At 36.0% G+C, this 18855-nt stretch overlaps 4 protein-coding genes and 1 long non-coding RNA gene across 5 annotated transcripts; 1 reads left to right on the forward strand and 4 right to left on the reverse strand.

The window, feature by feature from the left end:
* Nucleotides 1–125: 125 nt before the first annotated feature.
* On the reverse strand, nucleotides 126–4271 carry LOC18012262 (5'-nucleotidase domain-containing protein 4). Its single transcript, XM_006395046.2, has 17 exons — nucleotides 3776–4271; nucleotides 3414–3508; nucleotides 3120–3239; nucleotides 2943–3032; nucleotides 2728–2843; nucleotides 2516–2615; nucleotides 2250–2321; nucleotides 2125–2172; nucleotides 1966–2043; nucleotides 1771–1890; nucleotides 1528–1633; nucleotides 1271–1434; nucleotides 1029–1163; nucleotides 761–891; nucleotides 600–662; nucleotides 434–512; nucleotides 126–336 (listed from the first exon to the last, which is right to left on the reverse strand). The coding sequence occupies exons 1-17, from the start codon at nucleotides 4149–4151 to the stop codon at nucleotides 289–291; spliced, it is 1941 nt and encodes a 646-aa protein (XP_006395108.1). The 5' UTR covers nucleotides 4152–4271; the 3' UTR covers nucleotides 126–288.
* Nucleotides 4272–4538: 267 nt separating this feature from the next.
* LOC18012272 (1,4-dihydroxy-2-naphthoyl-CoA thioesterase 2) lies at nucleotides 4539–5967 on the reverse strand. Its single transcript, XM_006395047.2, has 2 exons — nucleotides 5552–5967; nucleotides 4539–4816 (listed from the first exon to the last, which is right to left on the reverse strand). The coding sequence occupies exons 1-2, from the start codon at nucleotides 5864–5866 to the stop codon at nucleotides 4658–4660; spliced, it is 474 nt and encodes a 157-aa protein (XP_006395109.1). The 5' UTR covers nucleotides 5867–5967; the 3' UTR covers nucleotides 4539–4657.
* A 1912-nt stretch (nucleotides 5968–7879) lies between these two features.
* On the reverse strand, nucleotides 7880–8406 carry LOC18012099. Its single transcript, XR_002897692.1, has 2 exons — nucleotides 8203–8406; nucleotides 7880–8105 (listed from the first exon to the last, which is right to left on the reverse strand). It is a non-coding gene; the product is annotated as an uncharacterized LOC18012099 (long non-coding RNA).
* Nucleotides 8407–13113: 4707 nt separating this feature from the next.
* On the forward strand, nucleotides 13114–18232 carry LOC18012410 (nuclear pore complex protein NUP133). Its single transcript, XM_006395050.2, has 8 exons — nucleotides 13114–13390; nucleotides 13514–13641; nucleotides 13718–15517; nucleotides 15820–16541; nucleotides 16621–16773; nucleotides 16922–17258; nucleotides 17358–17425; nucleotides 17510–18232. The coding sequence occupies exons 1-8, from the start codon at nucleotides 13191–13193 to the stop codon at nucleotides 18050–18052; spliced, it is 3951 nt and encodes a 1316-aa protein (XP_006395112.1). The 5' UTR covers nucleotides 13114–13190; the 3' UTR covers nucleotides 18053–18232.
* Nucleotides 18191–18760, reverse strand: LOC18012411 (cytochrome b561 and DOMON domain-containing protein At5g48750). The gene has a single exon (XM_006395051.1). The coding sequence runs from the start codon at nucleotides 18758–18760 to the stop codon at nucleotides 18191–18193; it is 570 nt and encodes a 189-aa protein (XP_006395113.1).
* Between the last annotated feature and the right edge of the window lie 95 nt (nucleotides 18761–18855).

Here is an 18855-nt window from a genome sequence, read left to right on the forward strand (position 1 = left end):
TTTTGTGGATATGAAGTTATTATCTATGTTTGTCCACAAAATCGTCTCTGCACTAACTGCTTCTAAACACTGTGAAGCTGAAAGAGCACACAAAAGATAAACAAGAAATCAAAAGATTAGCAGCATTATATCAAAGCCTCTTCAACTTCAATTCAGAGAATAGGAATACACATTTTATACATAAACGAGACTTTGAGCATCAGGATTTCTATTGTTACACTTCTATCGTCAGCTTTTTATATAAAAAGATTACAACATACAAATTTGCCTCAAGTTTGAACACATCCGCTAGTTTTCCATAGCTGCATCGGGAAGCGGAGAATCATGGGCCAATGACTGCAGGGGAGAGAAACACCATGAATGAGTTTAATTTAACATATGCCTCCGATTTCATTTTGTACTTATTCTGATAAATTTGATCTAAGCTTTTTACCTGCTCTTGCGAGCGGAAATACATGAAGGGCGTGTAGTTGAGGAAGTTGGAGACTCTTGATGTGTATATATCAGCATACCTGAAACCAATTTCGAGGGAAGTCAGTGTGGATAAAAATGTGAGAGCTTACAAGTTGCTCAGAAATGAAGAGAAGAAGCATAAATACTTTTCGATTTGTCTCATCAAGTGGCTTTTGTCCCACAAACCCGCACGCGAAAGGAATCCCCACCTGGTAAACAACCAAAGAATTATGGATCAGCATATCTATTTCTGCGATTCGTGAATCATCTAACTAAGATTAGTTTGTCTTTTTATTTTTTCTTTAACCTTTTGTTGAAGAGCTCGCCGTCTGATTCCAACATTAGACCAATCTTGTCATCTAGTCTTTGCATTACAATGAGAAGCTTCTGCATGGTATCTGTCAGTTCTTGATCATCCAAGTTGGTAGCAGCCAGGGTCTAGAAGGAAAAGAGAAAGGGATATCTTTATGAGCAATTTCCATCACGAATCTCTTACCATATCTGATCATTCTAGCCATCGTGTTCAACAAAGGGAGATAACAGGAAGTCTAGATCTTGTAAGGAGATAAACAAACCTGAGCAGGACGGCCTTTGCTTCGTCTTTGAAAAGCAAGCCGAAGCTGGTTAAAGAGATCGCCAACAACCTCTTTTTGATTTATAAGCTCTATTAGCTCTTCTCGGTGACTACGACTACCAATTAGAGCCATATACTGCAACGAAACAAGAAACAACCGGCTTTTTCTGTTACTTCAGCGAACAAAAGCCGTCCAAGTTTTGTCATCTATTGATTATAGCTCAGAACATAATTTATCCAAACCTCTTCTTCCAGCTCACGGCAAATCAGTGCAGTTCTCCACCTGAGATGGACTTTCGATACGCTGACATCAGTGTAGATGTGGTCACCAACATACAAAATCTCATCACCATGAACGTTGAGTGAACTCTCTACCATCTGAGCACTTCCTCCTGAGTACAAACCTCCTATGGGAGATAAATAGGGAGAGAAAGGCAAAATTTTAGCTCTCTCCACAGAATATTATCAGCTTACATTTAGTAGAAACAATAAGAAATCACCTGTTTCAGCCTTGAAGCATGGACGCATCAAACCTTCTCCAGTGACAACCTCGTACAAAGGGTGTGACATCTGAAAGAACTCTGGTTTCCTCGCAGAAACTATCACCTATAAGGAATTTTTTTTTTTTGTTTGGTTAGATGTGGAAACATGAATTTTAAAGCAGAAAATTCTTATGCAAACTACTCTTCGTTAAAACAGCTGCTTTACAATAAAAATGCAGGAACACATTCACGTTTGCTCACCATGTCAAAAAGATCTCGCCAGTCCATGTCATTGGGAAGGAATTTATTAAATGAATGCTTCATCATTTTGTCTGTGTAGTGATAATCTGAGTTTGTGATAAGCAAGAGCTTTTTACCAGCCTGTGAGCGAACAGTACGATATTAACAACTGAAACAATCATAATAAGACATTTTCTGTGAAGACTGAAACATTACCTCCTTTTGATCCAAAAGAGCTAGAGGTAATTCTGGGTCTGGCTCGACAAATAGTTCTGGCTTGGACATTATCTCACTCTGCAAAGTAACTATCATTAATAAGGGGCCTGAGAAACCGGATTTTTTAGAAAATTATTACGGAATGGACAAACTATCAACCTTAAGCCGTCCTTCAACATGTGCTCTGAAGAGCGCTTTTGCAACGGCCTGAAGATATTAATTAGAGATTAAAAAATTGCAAAGCTTTTAATCCAATGAAATGTAGGTGCTATGAAACACAAAACCTTGTACAGTCCTTTGTAATCAAGAGTGCCAAGATCTGCCGAAATAGATCCATCATCCAATCTATCAACCATCTGAAACAATTTGAAACTATAACTGTTTAGCATAAACCAGTGTAGGAAGTGTTGCAATAATAATGTTCATGGGGGGGTCAAGAAGCAGCACTTGAGAATGTGAAGATTATATTAATTCTAAATCAAGAAACAAGTTATGTCCAAAATTAACCACCAGTTATCAAGCAAGCAGTTCTCGTAATAAATTAATGTACCTGCGCATAAGCCAGAGCCTCTGAAACAGAAAAAAATGTATTGAGAAACTCCCATCGACTCTGGTTCCGAAGATCAACTAACTCCCTTCCATAGATCTCACTTTTACCCATAGGCAATAATAAAATAAGACCTCCTTCAAATAAAGAACAAAGACTATGCCTCTGTCCTTTTTCTTTCGTGGCTAACAATGGTGTTGAAAAGTCAATCATACCTGACAGCTTTATTTGATAACATCTTTGTACCGTGCATAGCTCTCTTCACATACCCAAATCTGTCAGCCTTGACTAAGTTACCTTTCTCTTTGTCGATCATGAGACCCCTGATAACCTACAATAAGAGAAGACACTTTTTTGGCTTAGCACTAAAAACCTAGAGAGGATACTACAATGTGGAACCTTTCTACTATCACAAGAATAAACACATCACCAGTTCCGGATCAAAAGCAAGTCCATCAACAGGGAAGCCCATGTTCTTTAGATTTTCCATGCAATAGTCATAAGCCCTTCCTTCCCAAGCCTGAACAAGGCCATAAATTCACGTCAATTATGCGTGTATCTTCTGCATACATCTTTCCAACTTATGAATGAGAAGAGAAGAACTCACCATGACATTGTAGTGCATCAGAGTGTAATCCATATCATATCCGATTGCACTAATGGAACGTAGATTCAGTGTACGACTACAAAAAATACCACGAGGAGAGTGTTGCGCAGAGAAAGGACCCTGCAATATCAGGCATGAAAATATGAGACGACACAACAACAAAAAAAAAAGGAAGGTCCTTATAAACTAGATACAAATAACCCGATAGATACATCTCTTCGCGACAAAGCTATCCTCGAACTCCAAATACAGATAATATAATAACACAAAAATCACAAGGATTAGATAACGAACTTGGATACCCAATTCTCTAATCAAATTTTCAGCCGCTTGAGCCTCTGTCCTTGCTACCTCCTCAATTGGACCATCCAATGTAGCCTGCCCATTTCCTACATGGATATACTAAAGTTACATTTTTTTTATTCATGAGACTAAAGATAGAAGAAAAAATGTAAGCTTTTGCTCGCTACAGCGAGACAACATCAACGGGACATCCGCAACAATAAGGTTCGACTTTTAGCTCTTATTCAACTCAATAAACAAACAGCAGCTAAAGTTCAATTTCTCTAACCAGATAGCGAAACTTTATTACACAATTCCCTAAAACTCCAGTTTAAATTCTGAAAACTAGCAAAAATGAAACGGAAGATGTATACCAAACGAATGGAGAGGGTCAAGCTTGAGATTCAAATCTCCCTTGGTGCTTTGACCAAGATAGTCCACTTCGTACTTAGAAGAAGTTGTAACCGAGAACACGTCGTCTCCAACGGTCACGCGACCACCGTCAGCTCCGGCGGCTCTGCACTTGAGCATCCTAATAGATCTCCTCTTGTTGCTTTTCCTCAAGTCAGGTAAAACGGGAGAAGAAGAAGAAGAAGAAGAAGAGGGGGCAAACATCATCTTCGTTGCCATATCTCCACACAGAAGCATTTTGTCGAACACCTGATCGGCGCATAGATTCATTTTCGCTTTTGGAGTTTTTATACTGTGAAGGGATGAGAGTTGGGGAACGTTAACTGAAAAATTAGGCATCGCTACACTCCACTACTCTCCAGTGAGTGAGAAAGAAACGACAGATCATCGACGTTTGGATTTATAAAATGGCGTGATGTTCGAACACTTGAAGTTGTAAGATGCTCTCCCTCATATAAAGACACGGTAAAAGGAGGAACATGTGTGCGGATAAAATGTGAGACGCAATCCAAATTTGGCATCAGAATCCATTCGCACGTATTGCGCAGAAACAACTTATTTTATATTTCATATTTTACTACAAAAAATGTATTTTATTTTTCTTCCTCGCACTTTCCTAGTTACTACAAAATTAGTCAAAAGAAATTAAATTTAGATCATGAAGCTACTAATTACATAGCATACTTCATCAACTCGAGACTTTAGCATAATTTGGAGAACTTGACATTAATCATGTCTGATACCTGCGGCAATTTATTTAATCGTTTGGTAGATACAATCAAACCAAACTAAAACCCGTTCTTATTCCCAACAAATAATGTGAGAGAGATAAGATACTATTTGAATTACAACTTGGAAACTAGCTTCTTCACCTTCTCCGGAGTACCTTTAGCATGGTCCGGTATAGGTAGACCGCAGAAGAGAGTAACCCGAGATGTTGATACCATTATTTTCTTCTCTTGTTCCTCGGTTTTCTTGGTTATCCATAACCGGACCTCCCATACCTACAAATTTGATACAATTTCTTTATTCTTTTTTTTTTGTTGTAAGTTTGATACAATTTGATCCAATATTGCATTCTCTATTAGCCCTCTTTTTTATTTAGTTTAAATTAAGAAATAAAAATTGCTCGAACGGAACTTATTATTAGGTCGGGTCTACGATAACATTTATTTGTAAGAAGAAAAAGTATATATATAATATATTTTCGTTTGTTTAGTCAAATGCATGTTAAGAAATCAAAGTGCCCAACAATCAACTTAATACAAGACCTGATTTTACGGCCAGGATACTTTACAAGTCAACTCGCTTAGTCATTTCATTAACATAAAATGATTTTTTTAAGCTGCAATAATTAAGGAGCTCATAATTAAGACACTAAAGCTCACCAAAAAAAAAAAAAGCATCTTTAGTTTCTCACCATTCTATTGTTTCGCCAAATTTATATTTCATTTCTTTGAAAATTTAAGTGGTTATAATTTCTATGACGACAAAAAAAAAAGTGGTTATAATTTCTATTTTGAATGAAATCACAATGAAGAAATATATACTAACTTTTGTCACTTTTACCAACTAATAGCTGAAAAATGATCCTATGTATCTGTCAAATTGCAAATTATATTTTCAATATTTTATTAATTTAAAATCAGGTCGTTCTACTATAAATAAATACCATCTAAACAAAGACATATATATATATATATACGTGAGAACAGTACATGTATAGGTAAGGCCAGCACCTGGATATTTTTGCCGGCGGAGACGGGAAAAGATTCGGCGAAGACGAAATTGCCGAGGGCAGCTGGTCGGATATGGTGAATGGATAGATGAATACCGGCGACTCGTCTATAGCCAGAGGCGATTCCGGCGCCGAGACTGGCGAGTCCCTCGGCGATCAGAGCGGATACGCCGCCGTGCAATACCTTGAACGGCTGGCAGCATTTGTCAGTCACGGTGAGGCGGCCGGAAACTCTGGTGGCGGAGATCTCTTCGAAGACGAATCCTAAGCTGTGAAGCGGCGGGTCCACGATAAATTCCGGCGATTTTGGATCCATTCTTAGGATTTAACGATCGATCAAAGCAATTTTGTTTCTCGGTGAAGTTTGATTCGTTTGTTGTCTTTTTTTTTTTTTTTTCGACTGATTCGTTTGTTGTCTTTTGGCTTTTAAAGGGTTTGTTATGTTATAATTTGGTACTTGACGTCGACGAAAGAAAAGAATAATAAAAAAAGGTTATTGGGGTTGTTGAATAAAAAAAAGGTTAATTGAACCACATAATTAGACCATTAACCCATTTTTTACTTTCATAAATGTACAATTGCATTGTTATATAAGAAAGTAATCATAAACTTGATTATGAAATCATATAATCTATCTGACTGTTTTTTTTTTTTTTTAACAGCTCTGATTGTTATGATATCCATGTTAGACTAACTCATATTTTTTATTCTAGAAAAATATGCTATATCCCTATCACAATAATCAATATTTTATACTCGAATAGTTTTTATTAAAGCTTACATCATATGATTTTGAGAAAATACGAATACAAAATTAAAAATTAGATCCCGCGTACATCGCTGGTCTAAACCTAGTTTTTCACATTTTCTTTTATTTTTTGGGATAACGATAAAAATACACGGTATCAGTTAAAGCCACCTAAGAAAGATGCCTGGCACTATCTATAATACAGAAAGACCAAATTGTTTTTAATTCTAACTTTATAACCATCTATTATAAAGAAAAGTTTGATTAATGCAGAAAGACGCAAATAGATGCACAAGTTTATACAAAAAGTATCCTGTATTTCCAAATTTTGTTGTTTTTTATTCGCATTGATTTGATTTTATTCAATTGAAGATTTCCCTATACTAATCCCAATAGCATGATCTAATCGTTATTATATTCATTAGTTAAATATAAATTATCGTATAAACATACGGGAAATTCCAATGTTGTAAAATATTATTAGGCCATAGCCAAACATTCGAAATAAACCTGTTACTTATACAAATTGATGGAGGTCTAAACGGGACCTCGGCGTACAAAACATTTTCCAACTGTATGTGATGAATTTAGACTTTCTTGTTAACAGCAGTATGCCTGTATGGCAGTATATGAATATATACTTAATTTCAGCAAAAACTAGTAATAGAATGCAACGATCTAGCCCTAGTGTTGGTTAGCCCCTAAACACGTTGAATTCCATTTGTATTGTGACACAACGTAATTCAATCGATGGAGATTTTTTTTTTTTTTTCTAAAAAAGGTAGAATTTTCACGGTCTACGTACATTTTTCAAACCAGTTAAAAGTTTTTCTCCAACAATATAAATGGAATCGGAGGGTCGGATGGCTACTATTTATGCCACGCTCACAGCCTGAGAATAAAAGGGTGAGTGCTGTATGGCATAATCAAGACATATGCCCGACACAATTTCTGGGTATAAATGGAATCGATGCATTTGTATATTACTTAGAAGAGAATATTTTGTTCCTCTTTTAAAAATATGTTTTCGTATTAAGCGAAAATCTGCTTAATTAGTTTGGTATGGCAAGAGTGAGATATACATAAAATTTATACCATTCTGCCTATTGACTAAACTCAGAAATGCTGCCCCTGAGATTAGATTATATTGTGGCTTTTAGGTCAGGACTATACTTAACATGAATATCATCCGCACGCTTTATTAATCTATTTGTCTTCGTTTTTGGGTTATTATCCAGACGCCTATAGACTTTTTTTTTTTTTGGGGGGCTACATATATATACACGCACATGGACTTATGAATTATGATCCGTACTTCGTACATACTTCATGTAAGATATTACATATCTGTAAATTTTAAGTATCAAACATTTTTTGGTGATATTTGAAAATTTGAATCACTCTAGTGATTCGTAGATAAACAATTTTTGATTAGCTTAGGGCTTGGATCTCAAGTAACGTAGATTGTCTAACATGAGCTCCTTCTTCAACAAACTGCATACTGTTATACGGGAATATAAAATCCATACCCTGATATATTTCAAGAAATGTTTTCTTTTTTGTATTCATTTATAATAAAAAGTACATTAATATAAGATGATGAATTAATTAGTAATGCGGACATCATTGGTATCATCAGATTTGGAAAAATCCTGAGATTCAACGTTAGCTTTGCAGCAACAAGCACCAGTCTTTTCGCCAAAACTCATCCTTATACAAGCCCCTCCTTTGTATCCTTTAGATTTGCAAGCTGCATCGCATGCTTCTGTTTTTGTACATTCTCCAGGTAGACATGGTAACATTTGTCCTGTTTAGTTCATAAACAAACAGTACATTGACAAGATTTTAAAAGCAGAAGTACAAACGAAAATAATTTAATACTTAATTAATAAATGAATGTTTACCTGAAATTATTGGCATAAGGAAGAGAGCAAGCACCATCAACGACAATAATAAAAGAGGTGAAAATTCATTCTTTGCCATTATATATGTTGCTCGGAGATGTTACAAACTCGTTGTTAGCTAGACTAGACTTCAATCTTACTGAACAAAGAGAAGTAAGGTTCGAAATCGATGTTAGAGGAAGTTCTATATCACGAGACGTGGATACTTAAAATATGTAATATATATTATATATATAGATAGATAAAAAATATCAAGTACATCATGATTTGTAAATCTTATTCTATGGTAACAAAAATAGTGTTATTGTGAAGGATTTTTCATTATTTTGTTAATAAATATTTCTAACAAATTTAACATATATATATAGATATATAACTTGATTTAGCTTTTATGTAATTTATGATTTTCAGATACTTTCTGAAAAATGTCTGTTTTGATATTTTTATGGGAAAATTTCTCTATTTTTTATTAGATCTTTCATATTTGTAACTTTTAATAAGTAAAAGATAGATTTCCATACAAGTAGATTTGTTTTTAGTTTTATTTGGTTATTTATGGAGTGATCTTGGTCAAAGGGTTTGATAAAATTATTTCTACACTAAATAACATTTAATTTATTTTGTATGAATTATATATCAAATATGCCATCTCAAAACTATATCAAATAAAATCTTTTACTAATTAGTCTATCAACATTTATTTATATATATATAATATATTATGTGTTTTGTATCCATGCATAATTTTGTATTCGACTTTCTTTGCGAGTTAAGGAAAATCGATTAATATATTCATGAGTCACCAGTAGCAACAATTACATGTAAACAATCATACTTTTGATAAAGATTTTTTTTTTTTTTGAAATCAGCAATTCAGATATTTTTAACAGAATTATTTTATGACTTTATTAGTTACTAAATTTATAACAAAATGATCGTAAATTAATTTGATCCATGTAAATAGATCCATTTAACCCATGTAATTAGATGTGTTATGGTCCTTATGGATCAACCCAATCTATTTAGCAAATGGCTTAAGTTAACCCATAACCCATTACAATAAACGTATTAGAGTCATAGGTTGTGTTAGATTGGATAAGCCATTTTGACATTCTTAACTACACCACTAGCTAAGAGGTAATCATGACCCAAATGCCGAGTGGCTTGGGCCATGTGACGTCGCAATATAACTTATCCATGTACGGCATATAGGGGAAATAAAACTTAACACATACGTTAACGTAAAAGCTCTGAGATTGTATATGTACTAGGTTGGAAATTGCAGAATTTGCAGTGATAATTAGAAATTTGGGGTCCACTTAAGTTTATAGCGTATGCGTTTTCTTTTTTCGAACCAAAAACAAAAATCGGAGACTTGGCCAACAAAATTTAAAACACAGTGGAAGATCAGCTCCAACGTGCTATAGAAAAACACTTAAAACCTACAAATATTATTACAGATTGTAATTAGAAGTTCACGAGTGAAAAAATAAGAGGTGATGACTGATGAGATGAAGAAGAAATCGTCTGACTGTTGTAAGCTGAAAAGTGGAAGGGATTATCATTTATAATTAAAAGATCTTAATTTGGATTACTATGAAATACGCTTTAGATTCATTTAACTCTTTGAAATCAAACCAATTGTGAAATCTACTGAACTTGAATAAGAACAAGACAAGAGTTTTTTGGTCACCAACAAAAGAGGTTAATTGATTATAACTCTTTTAATGAATAAAATGTAAATATATGAACGAACACTTATTTTTTTTTAGTTGAGCATCTAAAATTAACTAGTGGACGATGCTAGATTATATTAAAAACCACTATATATATATTTAAATATAATGATTGCACAAAAATCAACGATTCGTATATTAAATAATTCACTGCCAAAAAAAGAAAAGAAAAAGTATATACTAATTAATGGTTTTAGCAAATATTTACGTGTGAATCTAGACTTTTTGTAAATATATATAGACGACTCAAATATCAATATGCGAATATATTAGGAGCTTCAAATCTCAAGTCAAAACATCCAATTAAAAACACTTCAACATATATTATTCATATCACAAAAAAAACTTAAAAGACACAAGTAATGGATAGTCGGAGATTTCCATACGCTTTCATTGCGGTATCTATCATTATAATGTTATTGATAACAGGTTAGTCAACCACGCAAAATAAGATTAATGCTTATTATTTTGATCAGGCAATGATCTAAAATATAATTTTCACAGTTTATATATGATATACAATTAAATAGAAATATTAATAGCAATACACATTAATGACAATGCATACAGGATCAGAAGCAAGATCAGAGATATATGATCCCAAGTGTCCTGGTATATGTTCACCTGGAATTGTACCAGACTGCAACAAACTCTGCGTTGGCTTAGGGTTTCCAGCAGGAGGCTATTGTAAAAAATTAACGTGTTGCTGTAAACCAAAATCCTCTAAACCTCCAAATATCTCTTATCCTTAGTTAAACCTTTTTTTTTTATCTTAATTCCGATTGCTCTCTTATATTATGAAAAAAACTTTAATAAAGTTCTGAAATTTGGTACAAAACAACCAAAATTTTGAAAGTTTGGCTGGACTAGGACTACAGTTGTTTTCCAATAGATAATTTAGATATTAAAAAATATAGAACTCAAAATATATATAACAAAACAGATCAAAAAATTTGGGGGACTAAAATCATTAATTTTTAATCATATATGTATATCAGAAGTATATTTTTCATACAAAATTGAAAACATAAAAACATATAAAACATTGTTGCAATATTAGAAAACTATATAATACATTCTATGCAAAAAAAAACCTGTTAACACATCTCAAAGTTTAAAAAAATATTTATATTATACGGTAATATAAACGTACGAATTAGAATTATATTTTTATAATCACGATTATTTTTAAATTAGTATGAACAGACAAATTAAAATTATATTTTGATAAACAGACAACAAATTTTCGTGGGGTCACATGGAGAAAATCTAGTAGTATCTTATTCAAGTTGATGTTAACAAGTATGGTGCACTAGGTAGACTTGTGAAAAATGCTTCTTACAATCTAGATTGAGAATGAAAATTTAATAATTTTAAATGCTAAGCAAAAATAGTTAGGACGTTGAGAGAAGACAACTTCCAAATCAGTGATCTATGTTGGAGGATAGTTCTTATTGCCTGGCTTTATTTCATTGTATTTTCCTAATTGCCCACCCTTTACGATCAGTACTTTTGACCTATCAATGCTTAGTTTATAGCAGTCAAATCCTTAACTAATGACTCTGTACGCTTGTTTATGTTTACAATTTTTTTTTATAACTCAGGTAATCTGACTGAATTAAAAACAAAACTCCCCAACACCGACTAGTCCTAGAGGTTCAGAGAGACTATGTGAAAGCTCTAATAGCCAAGTGGATTTAATGGTGTAAATCCGCTCCCGTGGTACACCAACAGGACGACTCTTATCACAAAAGAGAACCACTCAACTACCACCACTTAGTTTACATTTACGATTTCTTAAATTTTAGCGATAACAATCATTTCTATCGTTTTATCTTAGTTCATATTTCGTAATTACATTGTGTAATCCAGATTATCTTTAGTAGTTGTCCAAAAAATCTGTAAAAATCAATATCAATCCCCAAAAGTCTGTAAAAGGTAAAAAGGAAGATAACTTGCTATTTTGGAATTATAGCTGCTAAAATAGAGACTGAACGATGTCAATCACCCAATGTTTCTTAAAATTGTTAAACGAATATCACATGTGGAAGTTGAGAGATTGAGTTATGATGAGATCAATATCGACCTTTTATTTTTGATGGTGATCCCGTAAGTGCTTCAATTTCCTAACAGCCAACCAATTTCTTTGTCAACCACCTTCCTATAAACCAAGGTCGTAATTATGAACTGTCGACAATAGTAAATGAACAAGGAAACATCTCTTACGTTTCAACTACTTAGCAGTTAAATTTGTAAAGAGATGTTTCAATCAAAGAACTAATTAGGTCACTGCCAAAATTGTAAGTAAATACTATATAAGATTTATTTTACTTTAAATGAATTTTAAAATTAGTTCATCTGGAGTTGTACCAGACTGCAATACACTCTGCACTGGTTTAGGGTTTTCAGGAAGCTATTGTAAAAAATTAACGTGTTGCTGTAAACCAAAATCCTCTAAACCCCCAAATATCTCTCATCTTTAGTTAATACTTTTTTTTTTTGTTTTTTTATCTTAATCTGGATTGCTCTCTATATTATGAAATAAACTTTAATAAAGCTCTAAAATTTGGTACAGACAACTAAAATTTCGAAAGCTTGGCTGGACTAGGACTACAGTTGTTTTCCAATTTTTTCTATTTTTTTCTTCTCATTTGCATTCACATGTGAAACCGCTTTGAAAATAATTCACATTAAAAACAAAAAATTCAATTTGTCAAAAACTACAACTTGTTTGCGTTTGGCATTTCCATTTACAAAAAAAAAAAAAAACGTGTATCTACAGTGTAAACCTTGTGAAGAAAAATTTCATGAGTAAGATTTAGTCTAAATGTCTACATTAGAACATACTTATACAAATTGAAAAACAAAACGATCACAAAGATATAAAACGTATCGAACTACTTAAAATTGAAACAAAACATATGCGGGTATTTGTTATCAAGATTTGTACAAGTCCAAAAAAAGAAAGAAATTGAGATAGAACGTGGGCCGATACTAGAGCCCAAATCAAAAAGTGCTATTTCCTCAATCCAAAGATTCCAAACCAAAACCATGAACCGACCGAACCGATCGTGAAATTTCGAATCCGGTTACTGCTGGACCAAATGTGGACATCATCGCCGAATCATTCACCTTCCGATGCGTAGCTTAACGCAGTTCAAAAAACAGTTCTCACACTTACCTTCTTCTTCTTCTTCTTCTTCACATAAACCCTAAAACCCCTTCTCTCTCGCTCTCTGCAAATCTGTGAGCATGTTCTCGCCACTGACAAAGAGAGCTAAGCAAAGCTCTCTTCATGACAGAACTCCACGCCATCGAGTCGCTCCGCCGGATTCTCCAGTAACTCCGGCAATTAACAATCGCGAATTGGCTCACCGTGAAAATAATACCTCAGATCGTCCCGCCACTGGAACCCCTGCTCCTTGGGCTCCTCGTTTGTCGGTTCTCGCCAGGTATGTTAATTCCCACCGTCGATAAATTGCTTACATTTCTACCTCTTCAGTCACGAATCTCGTTTGTTTTATACAAATGTTGTATTGATATCTCTTGTCATGGCCATTTTTATTTTGCCAAAGAGTTTCTCCTGTCAACATTGGTGAAAAAGGAGATGACACAGACCAATTAAAGCCTGTATTCGTTGGAGAATTTCCGCAATTGGTTCGAGATGAACAAACCTGCTTCTCGAGGAATCATAGTCATCCTGGTTAGTACTCTTTTGCATTAAAACAGCTGACAATATATACTTAGTTTTTTTTTTTTTTTTGCCTTTTCTTCTACAGGTGATATATGTGTTGCCGGTGGAATGGACAGAGAAACCTGCCTTTCTTGGTTTATCACTGGAAGTAAGCTTTTTGTTTGGAGTCACTTGACAACCTTACCATCAAGGAAATGTGTTGCTCTTGAACTTCCTTTTGGTGTTTTGGGAAATGAAGAGTCTGGTAGTGCTTTACAAGATGGAAAAAGCTGGTTGATTAGTGTTGTCCCTTGGGATACTTCTGCTGCTGCAGCAAGCATACGATCTCGTAGTCCTGTTGGTATTGTGATGTGTAACAGAAAAACTCGAGCTGTTGTGTACTGGTCAGACATCTTTTCTGGTCAGGAACCTGCCCCTGTTACTAATCTTGGATCTTCTGACGAAACTGGTGCGTATAGTTCACCTGTAGGTAGAAAAAGCTCGCGATTTAGCAAGAAACGAAGCAATGGGATTAGAAGCACTAGAGCAGGATATAGTGATCTTAATTCTTTGATTACTACCTCAGTTAGTACAACTGAGCGCCTTTGTATTGCTATCGCATGCAGTTCTAATGGTGAGCTATGGCAATTTACTTGTAGCCCTACAGGGGTGAAAAGTAATCAAGTACACTTGAACATCAGCTCTTCCTCCATAAGTGAGGGCTATCCAAGGTCCCTGATCTGGCGTTTTTCACAAGGATTGGCTAGAGAGTCGTGTTGGGAATTTTTCATGTTGACAGACTGTGACATACATTGTTTTACGGTTACACCTTATCCTGATCTGACTGTTTCGAAAGTCTGGCATCATGAGATTGTTGGCACTGATGGGGATTCTGGTATTAAGAAAGATTTAGCAAGTCAAAAGCAAATTTGGCCTCTAGATCTTCAGGTGGATGATCAGGGTAAATTGATTACCGTTCTTGTTGCCACTATCTGCATGGACCGCGCCAGCAGTTCAAGCTATACACAATATTCTCTTTTAACCTTGCAACATAAAACTGAGTCGAGATTTGCAGATGGCAGAGAGGAAAAAGTTCTGGAGAAACAGGCTCCAATCCAAGTCATAATCCCAAAAGCAAGAGTGGAGGATAAAGACTTCTTATTTTCTATGAAACTCAGAGTTGGTGGTAGACCGCCAGGGTCAGCTATAATTCTTTCAGGTGATGGAACAGCCACAGTCTGCTACTGTCATGGTAATTCTACCCGGCTCTACAAGTTTGATTTACCTTATGATGCTGGCAAGGTCTTGGATGCTTCAGTTCTTTCCTCAACGGATGAACATGAATATGGTGCATGGACTGTGATAACTGAGAAAGCTGGAGTGTGGGCTATACCGGAGAAAGCAGTCATGCTTGGTGGAGTTGAACCTCCAGAGAGAAGTTTGTCACGCAAAGGGAGCTCCAATGAGAGGTCACGAGATGAGTCAAGGGGCACACCACATGGTGTTGATATAATTGCTAGAAGGGAGAATTCTGATTTACAGAATAGTGGAGACAAAGGAAACCCGAAAATGGGTTTTACTCGTCAAACAGCCCATGATGAAGAGTCAGAAGCTTTGCTTGGTCTGCTCTTTGAGGATTTTTTGTTATCTGAGAAAGTTGATGGATCTTTGGAGAAGCTTAGTCAATCTGGTGCATTTGATAGGGATGGAGAGACCAATGTTTTTGCTCGCAAAAGCAAATCTATAGTTGACACATTAGCTAAGCATTGGACAACAACTAGAGGTGCAGAGATAGTAGCGATGACTGTTATATCTGCACAATTGGTCGAGAAACAACAGAAGCATGAGAAATTTCTACACTTTCTTGCTCTATCCAAATGCCACGAGGAGTTGTGTTCTAAACAGAGTACTCACTTTGATCTCTCACTGTCTTTTTTTTCCCCTTCAGTAGCATGATCTATTATTCGCTGTTGCATACATGATGAAACTCGGAACACCTCTTTTAGTTCCACTTTTTAATGCTTGAATTTATATCTCTACACTACAAGAAACATCTCCCTCAAGATCAGATGGGTAATTCATGAAATAATGCAAAGTCTGGAGCTTAATTTATTGGTTAACCTGCTTTTACCACTCCCTTTGTTTACACTGCTGGTAAATTATTCTAGTTGGCATTAAAACTGACTGCTGAGCATCTCTTTTTGGCAGGACATTCTTTGCAAATAATTATGGAAAATGGTGAAAAACTTGCTGCAATGATTCAACTCCGGGAACTGCAAAATTCGATTAACCAGAGCCGCTCAGCCAGATTTGGCTCGCCGCATGCTGGCTCAGAGGATCAAGTTTCATGTGCACTTTGGGATCTTATTCAATTTGTAGGGGAAAGAGCCCGGCGAAATACAGTTCTTCTGATGGATAGAGATAATGCTGAAGTTTTTTACAGCAAGGTATCTGAACTTGAGGAAGTATTTTATTGCCTGAACAAGCAACTAGAATACATTATAAGAGTTGAACAACCACTGGGAATTCAAGTGCAGAGAGCCTGTGAACTCTCAAACGCATGTGTTACAATTCTTCAGACTGCCTTGGATTACAAAAATGATCATCAGATGTGGTATCCACCACTTGAAGGTTTACTACCTTGGCATTCTCAGCCTGTTGTGTGTAATGGACTGTGGTGCATTGCGTCTTTTATGCTTCGTCTGTTAACTGAGGCATCTAGGATTGATATCTCTGCTAAATCAGATATATACATCCATCTTGAAGTGCTTGCTGAAGTTTTACTTGAGGCTTGTGCGGGTTCTACCACTGCTAAATTGGAGCGAGAAGAAGAGCATAAAGCTCTGCTTGATGAGTACTGGATTCGGCGAGACACCATTTTCGACTGTCTTTATCAGCAAGCTAAAGAGTTTATGGAAGCAGATTTTCAGGTTAGCAAGTTCTTCACATGCAGTACACTGCATATGATCTAGTGTTGAATCACACCATGAACTTGTTTTGTATCTGTAGGGCGTCAAAGAAAGAACCGAAGGAACAGATGAAGATATTTTCAGAAACCGTTGTTCAAATTTGCTTTCCATTGCAAAGCGGCATGCAGGATATAAAATTATGTGGAAGATGTGTTATGATCTCAATGATACTGTGCTGCTCAGAAACTTAATGGTATGAGCTCAGACGTCTTTTTTTTTAATGTGTGGCAGCTTTCGGATACTCCTGTTTATCAATAATTAATTGTCTTTTCCTTTACCTTAATTGTCTTACTTCTTTTCTCTGTTACTAGTTAGTATTAACCATTTGAATTCTTGTGCAGCATGAGGGTGTGGGACCACAAGGAGGGTTCAGTTATTTCGTGTTCCAGCAACTCTATAGTATGAAACAGTTTTCCAAGCTTCTACGGCTTGGAGAAGAATTCCAGGACGAGCTATTGATATTTCTAAAGCGCCATTCTGATCTGCTGTGGCTTCATAAGGTGTTTCTTCATCAATTTTCATCGGCCTCTGACACTCTTCATGCATTGGCTCTAGCGCAAAATGAAGAGTCTATGATAGCTATTGAAGAAAGAACGGTGTCAGAACCTGAAGATGCACAACCAACATTTGCAGACCGCAAGCGGTTTCTGAACCTTTCAAAGATAGCATATGTGGCAGGTATAACAGTTTGTTTTCCTAGGGTGGTATATTCATGCCACATGTTATTGGTTTTTGACTTACATTTTTTTTTTCTTTCTGAAATTCATAACGTTTCAGATAAGGATGCTGATTTCAAACTGAAAGTGACGCGCATTGAAGCAGACCTCAAGTTACTGAAGCTGCAGGTTAATATGTCTCCTGTATATCATGATGGTAAACTCAGCTGTGTCAATACTCTCTGTAACTTCTGTAACCGTAACTTTTGGCAGGAGGAATTAACTAAAGCTCTTCCAAGCAATGAAAACACTAGAAACCGGCTGTTCCGGCCAGAGGAGCTCATCGAAATTTGTCTCAGTATCCAGGGCCGATGGACAGCTATAAAGGCATTCGAGGTGTTTGCATGGACGAGCATTTCGTTCCGTGAGAATCATAGGAGTCTCTTGGAAGAATGCTGGAGAAATGCTGTGGATCAAGACGACTGGGACAGGCTCCATCAAGCCTCTACGAATGAAGGTTGGAGCGACAAAGAAACATTACAGAATCTAAGGAACACGGCGCTTTTCCAGGCTTCCAAAAGGTGTTATGGACCAACCCGAGTCAACCAATTTGATGGCGATTTTGCACAAGTCCTTCCCTTGAGACGAGAGAACGCTGAAGATTCAACTTCTTCCGTAGAGGATGTGTTGATGAGCCACAAAGATTTCGCTGAGGCGGGGAAACTAATGTTAACTGCAATCATGCTGGGTTGTGTAGAAGAAGAAGGTATCGTAGCAGAAGATCTCTCATCTCCAATGGAGTCATTTAATATGTAAATGATTTTGAGGGGATAGCCATTGAGTTGAAGATGATTGTGTTGTACCTTTGATGGTAACTTATTTGGAATGAGATGTTGTAACTGAAGCCGACGTACTTGCCCCTTTTTCTAGCCTTCTTTTTCTTTTTTTTTTTGTTTATAATTGCTTGATGCCATTTTCTCCAAGTTTCATTCTAATGCAATGAAATAATGAATGCCATTTTCTCCAAGTTTCATTCACAACGGTCGTGTTAGAAGGTAACACTATGGTGGCGAAGATAGTCATCTCTCCGTTGAGATATTCGGCGGATAACTGCGTGACACGGAAGCTGAGAGGACCTTCTTGAAGCATAGTTGAGTAGCTCTTGATTGAGGAAGTATAGGCGCGCATAGAACCGGAAGTGGAGTTACGGTAAACCAAGAGAGTTTGAGCGCCTAACATGCCTTTGCCCGTCGGGTTTATGCCCCAAGCGATCCAACTAGAAGACTCGATGTTGGTGTGGCGGTACGCGACTTCAAGGACTCCGGTTTCACGGACATAACTGAAGTGTAGAAACGAGTCTAACACCGGAAGGTCGATGCAAGAACGAAAGTGTTTGCCGTTGTTGAAGTTGTGAGAATCGCATCTTGACTGAACAACATCGGTTGTTGTTGCGCTAGTAAAGCATGGAGCCAGCACGAACAGAAAACACAAAACCACAGATATGGTTCTCGAAGACAGAGACATGATGATGATGATGATGATTACGTTTTTACTCGGAGACACACGAAGGCTAAATCTTCTGAGAGGTAAATCGTTATTAAGTCAGAGAGTCGAGCTTT

This window comes from Eutrema salsugineum, unplaced genomic scaffold (genome assembly GCF_000478725.1).
Source record: "Eutrema salsugineum unplaced genomic scaffold, Eutsalg1_0 scaffold_6, whole genome shotgun sequence".
Taxonomy (NCBI): Eukaryota; Viridiplantae; Streptophyta; class Magnoliopsida; order Brassicales; family Brassicaceae; genus Eutrema; species Eutrema salsugineum.

What these genes read in the sequence shown, in the direction of transcription:
- LOC18012411 (XM_006395051.1), bottom strand. Translation starts at nt 18,760, where the DNA reads ATGTCTCTGTCTTCGAGAACCATATCTGTGGTTTTGTGTTTTCTGTTC.
- LOC18012272 (XM_006395047.2), bottom strand. Translation starts at nt 5,866, where the DNA reads ATGGATCCAAAATCGCCGGAATTTATCGTGGACCCGCCGCTTCACAGC. An exon ending in CCGCCGGCAAAAATATCCAG is followed by an intron (nt 4,817 to 5,551) that starts GTGCTGGCCTTA and finishes TCAAATTTGTAG; the next exon opens with GTATGGGAGGTCCGGTTATG.
- LOC18012262 (XM_006395046.2), bottom strand. Translation starts at nt 4,151, where the DNA reads ATGCCTAATTTTTCAGTTAACGTTCCCCAACTCTCATCCCTTCACAGT. An exon ending in GCCGTGAGCTGGAAGAAGAG is followed by an intron (nt 1,164 to 1,270) that starts GTTTGGATAAAT and finishes GTTTCGTTGCAG; the next exon opens with TATATGGCTCTAATTGGTAG. An exon ending in GGCGAGCTCTTCAACAAAAG is followed by an intron (nt 663 to 760) that starts GTTAAAGAAAAA and finishes GTTGTTTACCAG; the next exon opens with GTGGGGATTCCTTTCGCGTG.
- LOC18012410 (XM_006395050.2), top strand. Translation starts at nt 13,191, where the DNA reads ATGTTCTCGCCACTGACAAAGAGAGCTAAGCAAAGCTCTCTTCATGAC. An exon ending in TGCTGCTCAGAAACTTAATG is followed by an intron (nt 16,774 to 16,921) that starts GTATGAGCTCAG and finishes ATTCTTGTGCAG; the next exon opens with CATGAGGGTGTGGGACCACA. An exon ending in TCAAGTTACTGAAGCTGCAG is followed by an intron (nt 17,426 to 17,509) that starts GTTAATATGTCT and finishes AACTTTTGGCAG; the next exon opens with GAGGAATTAACTAAAGCTCT.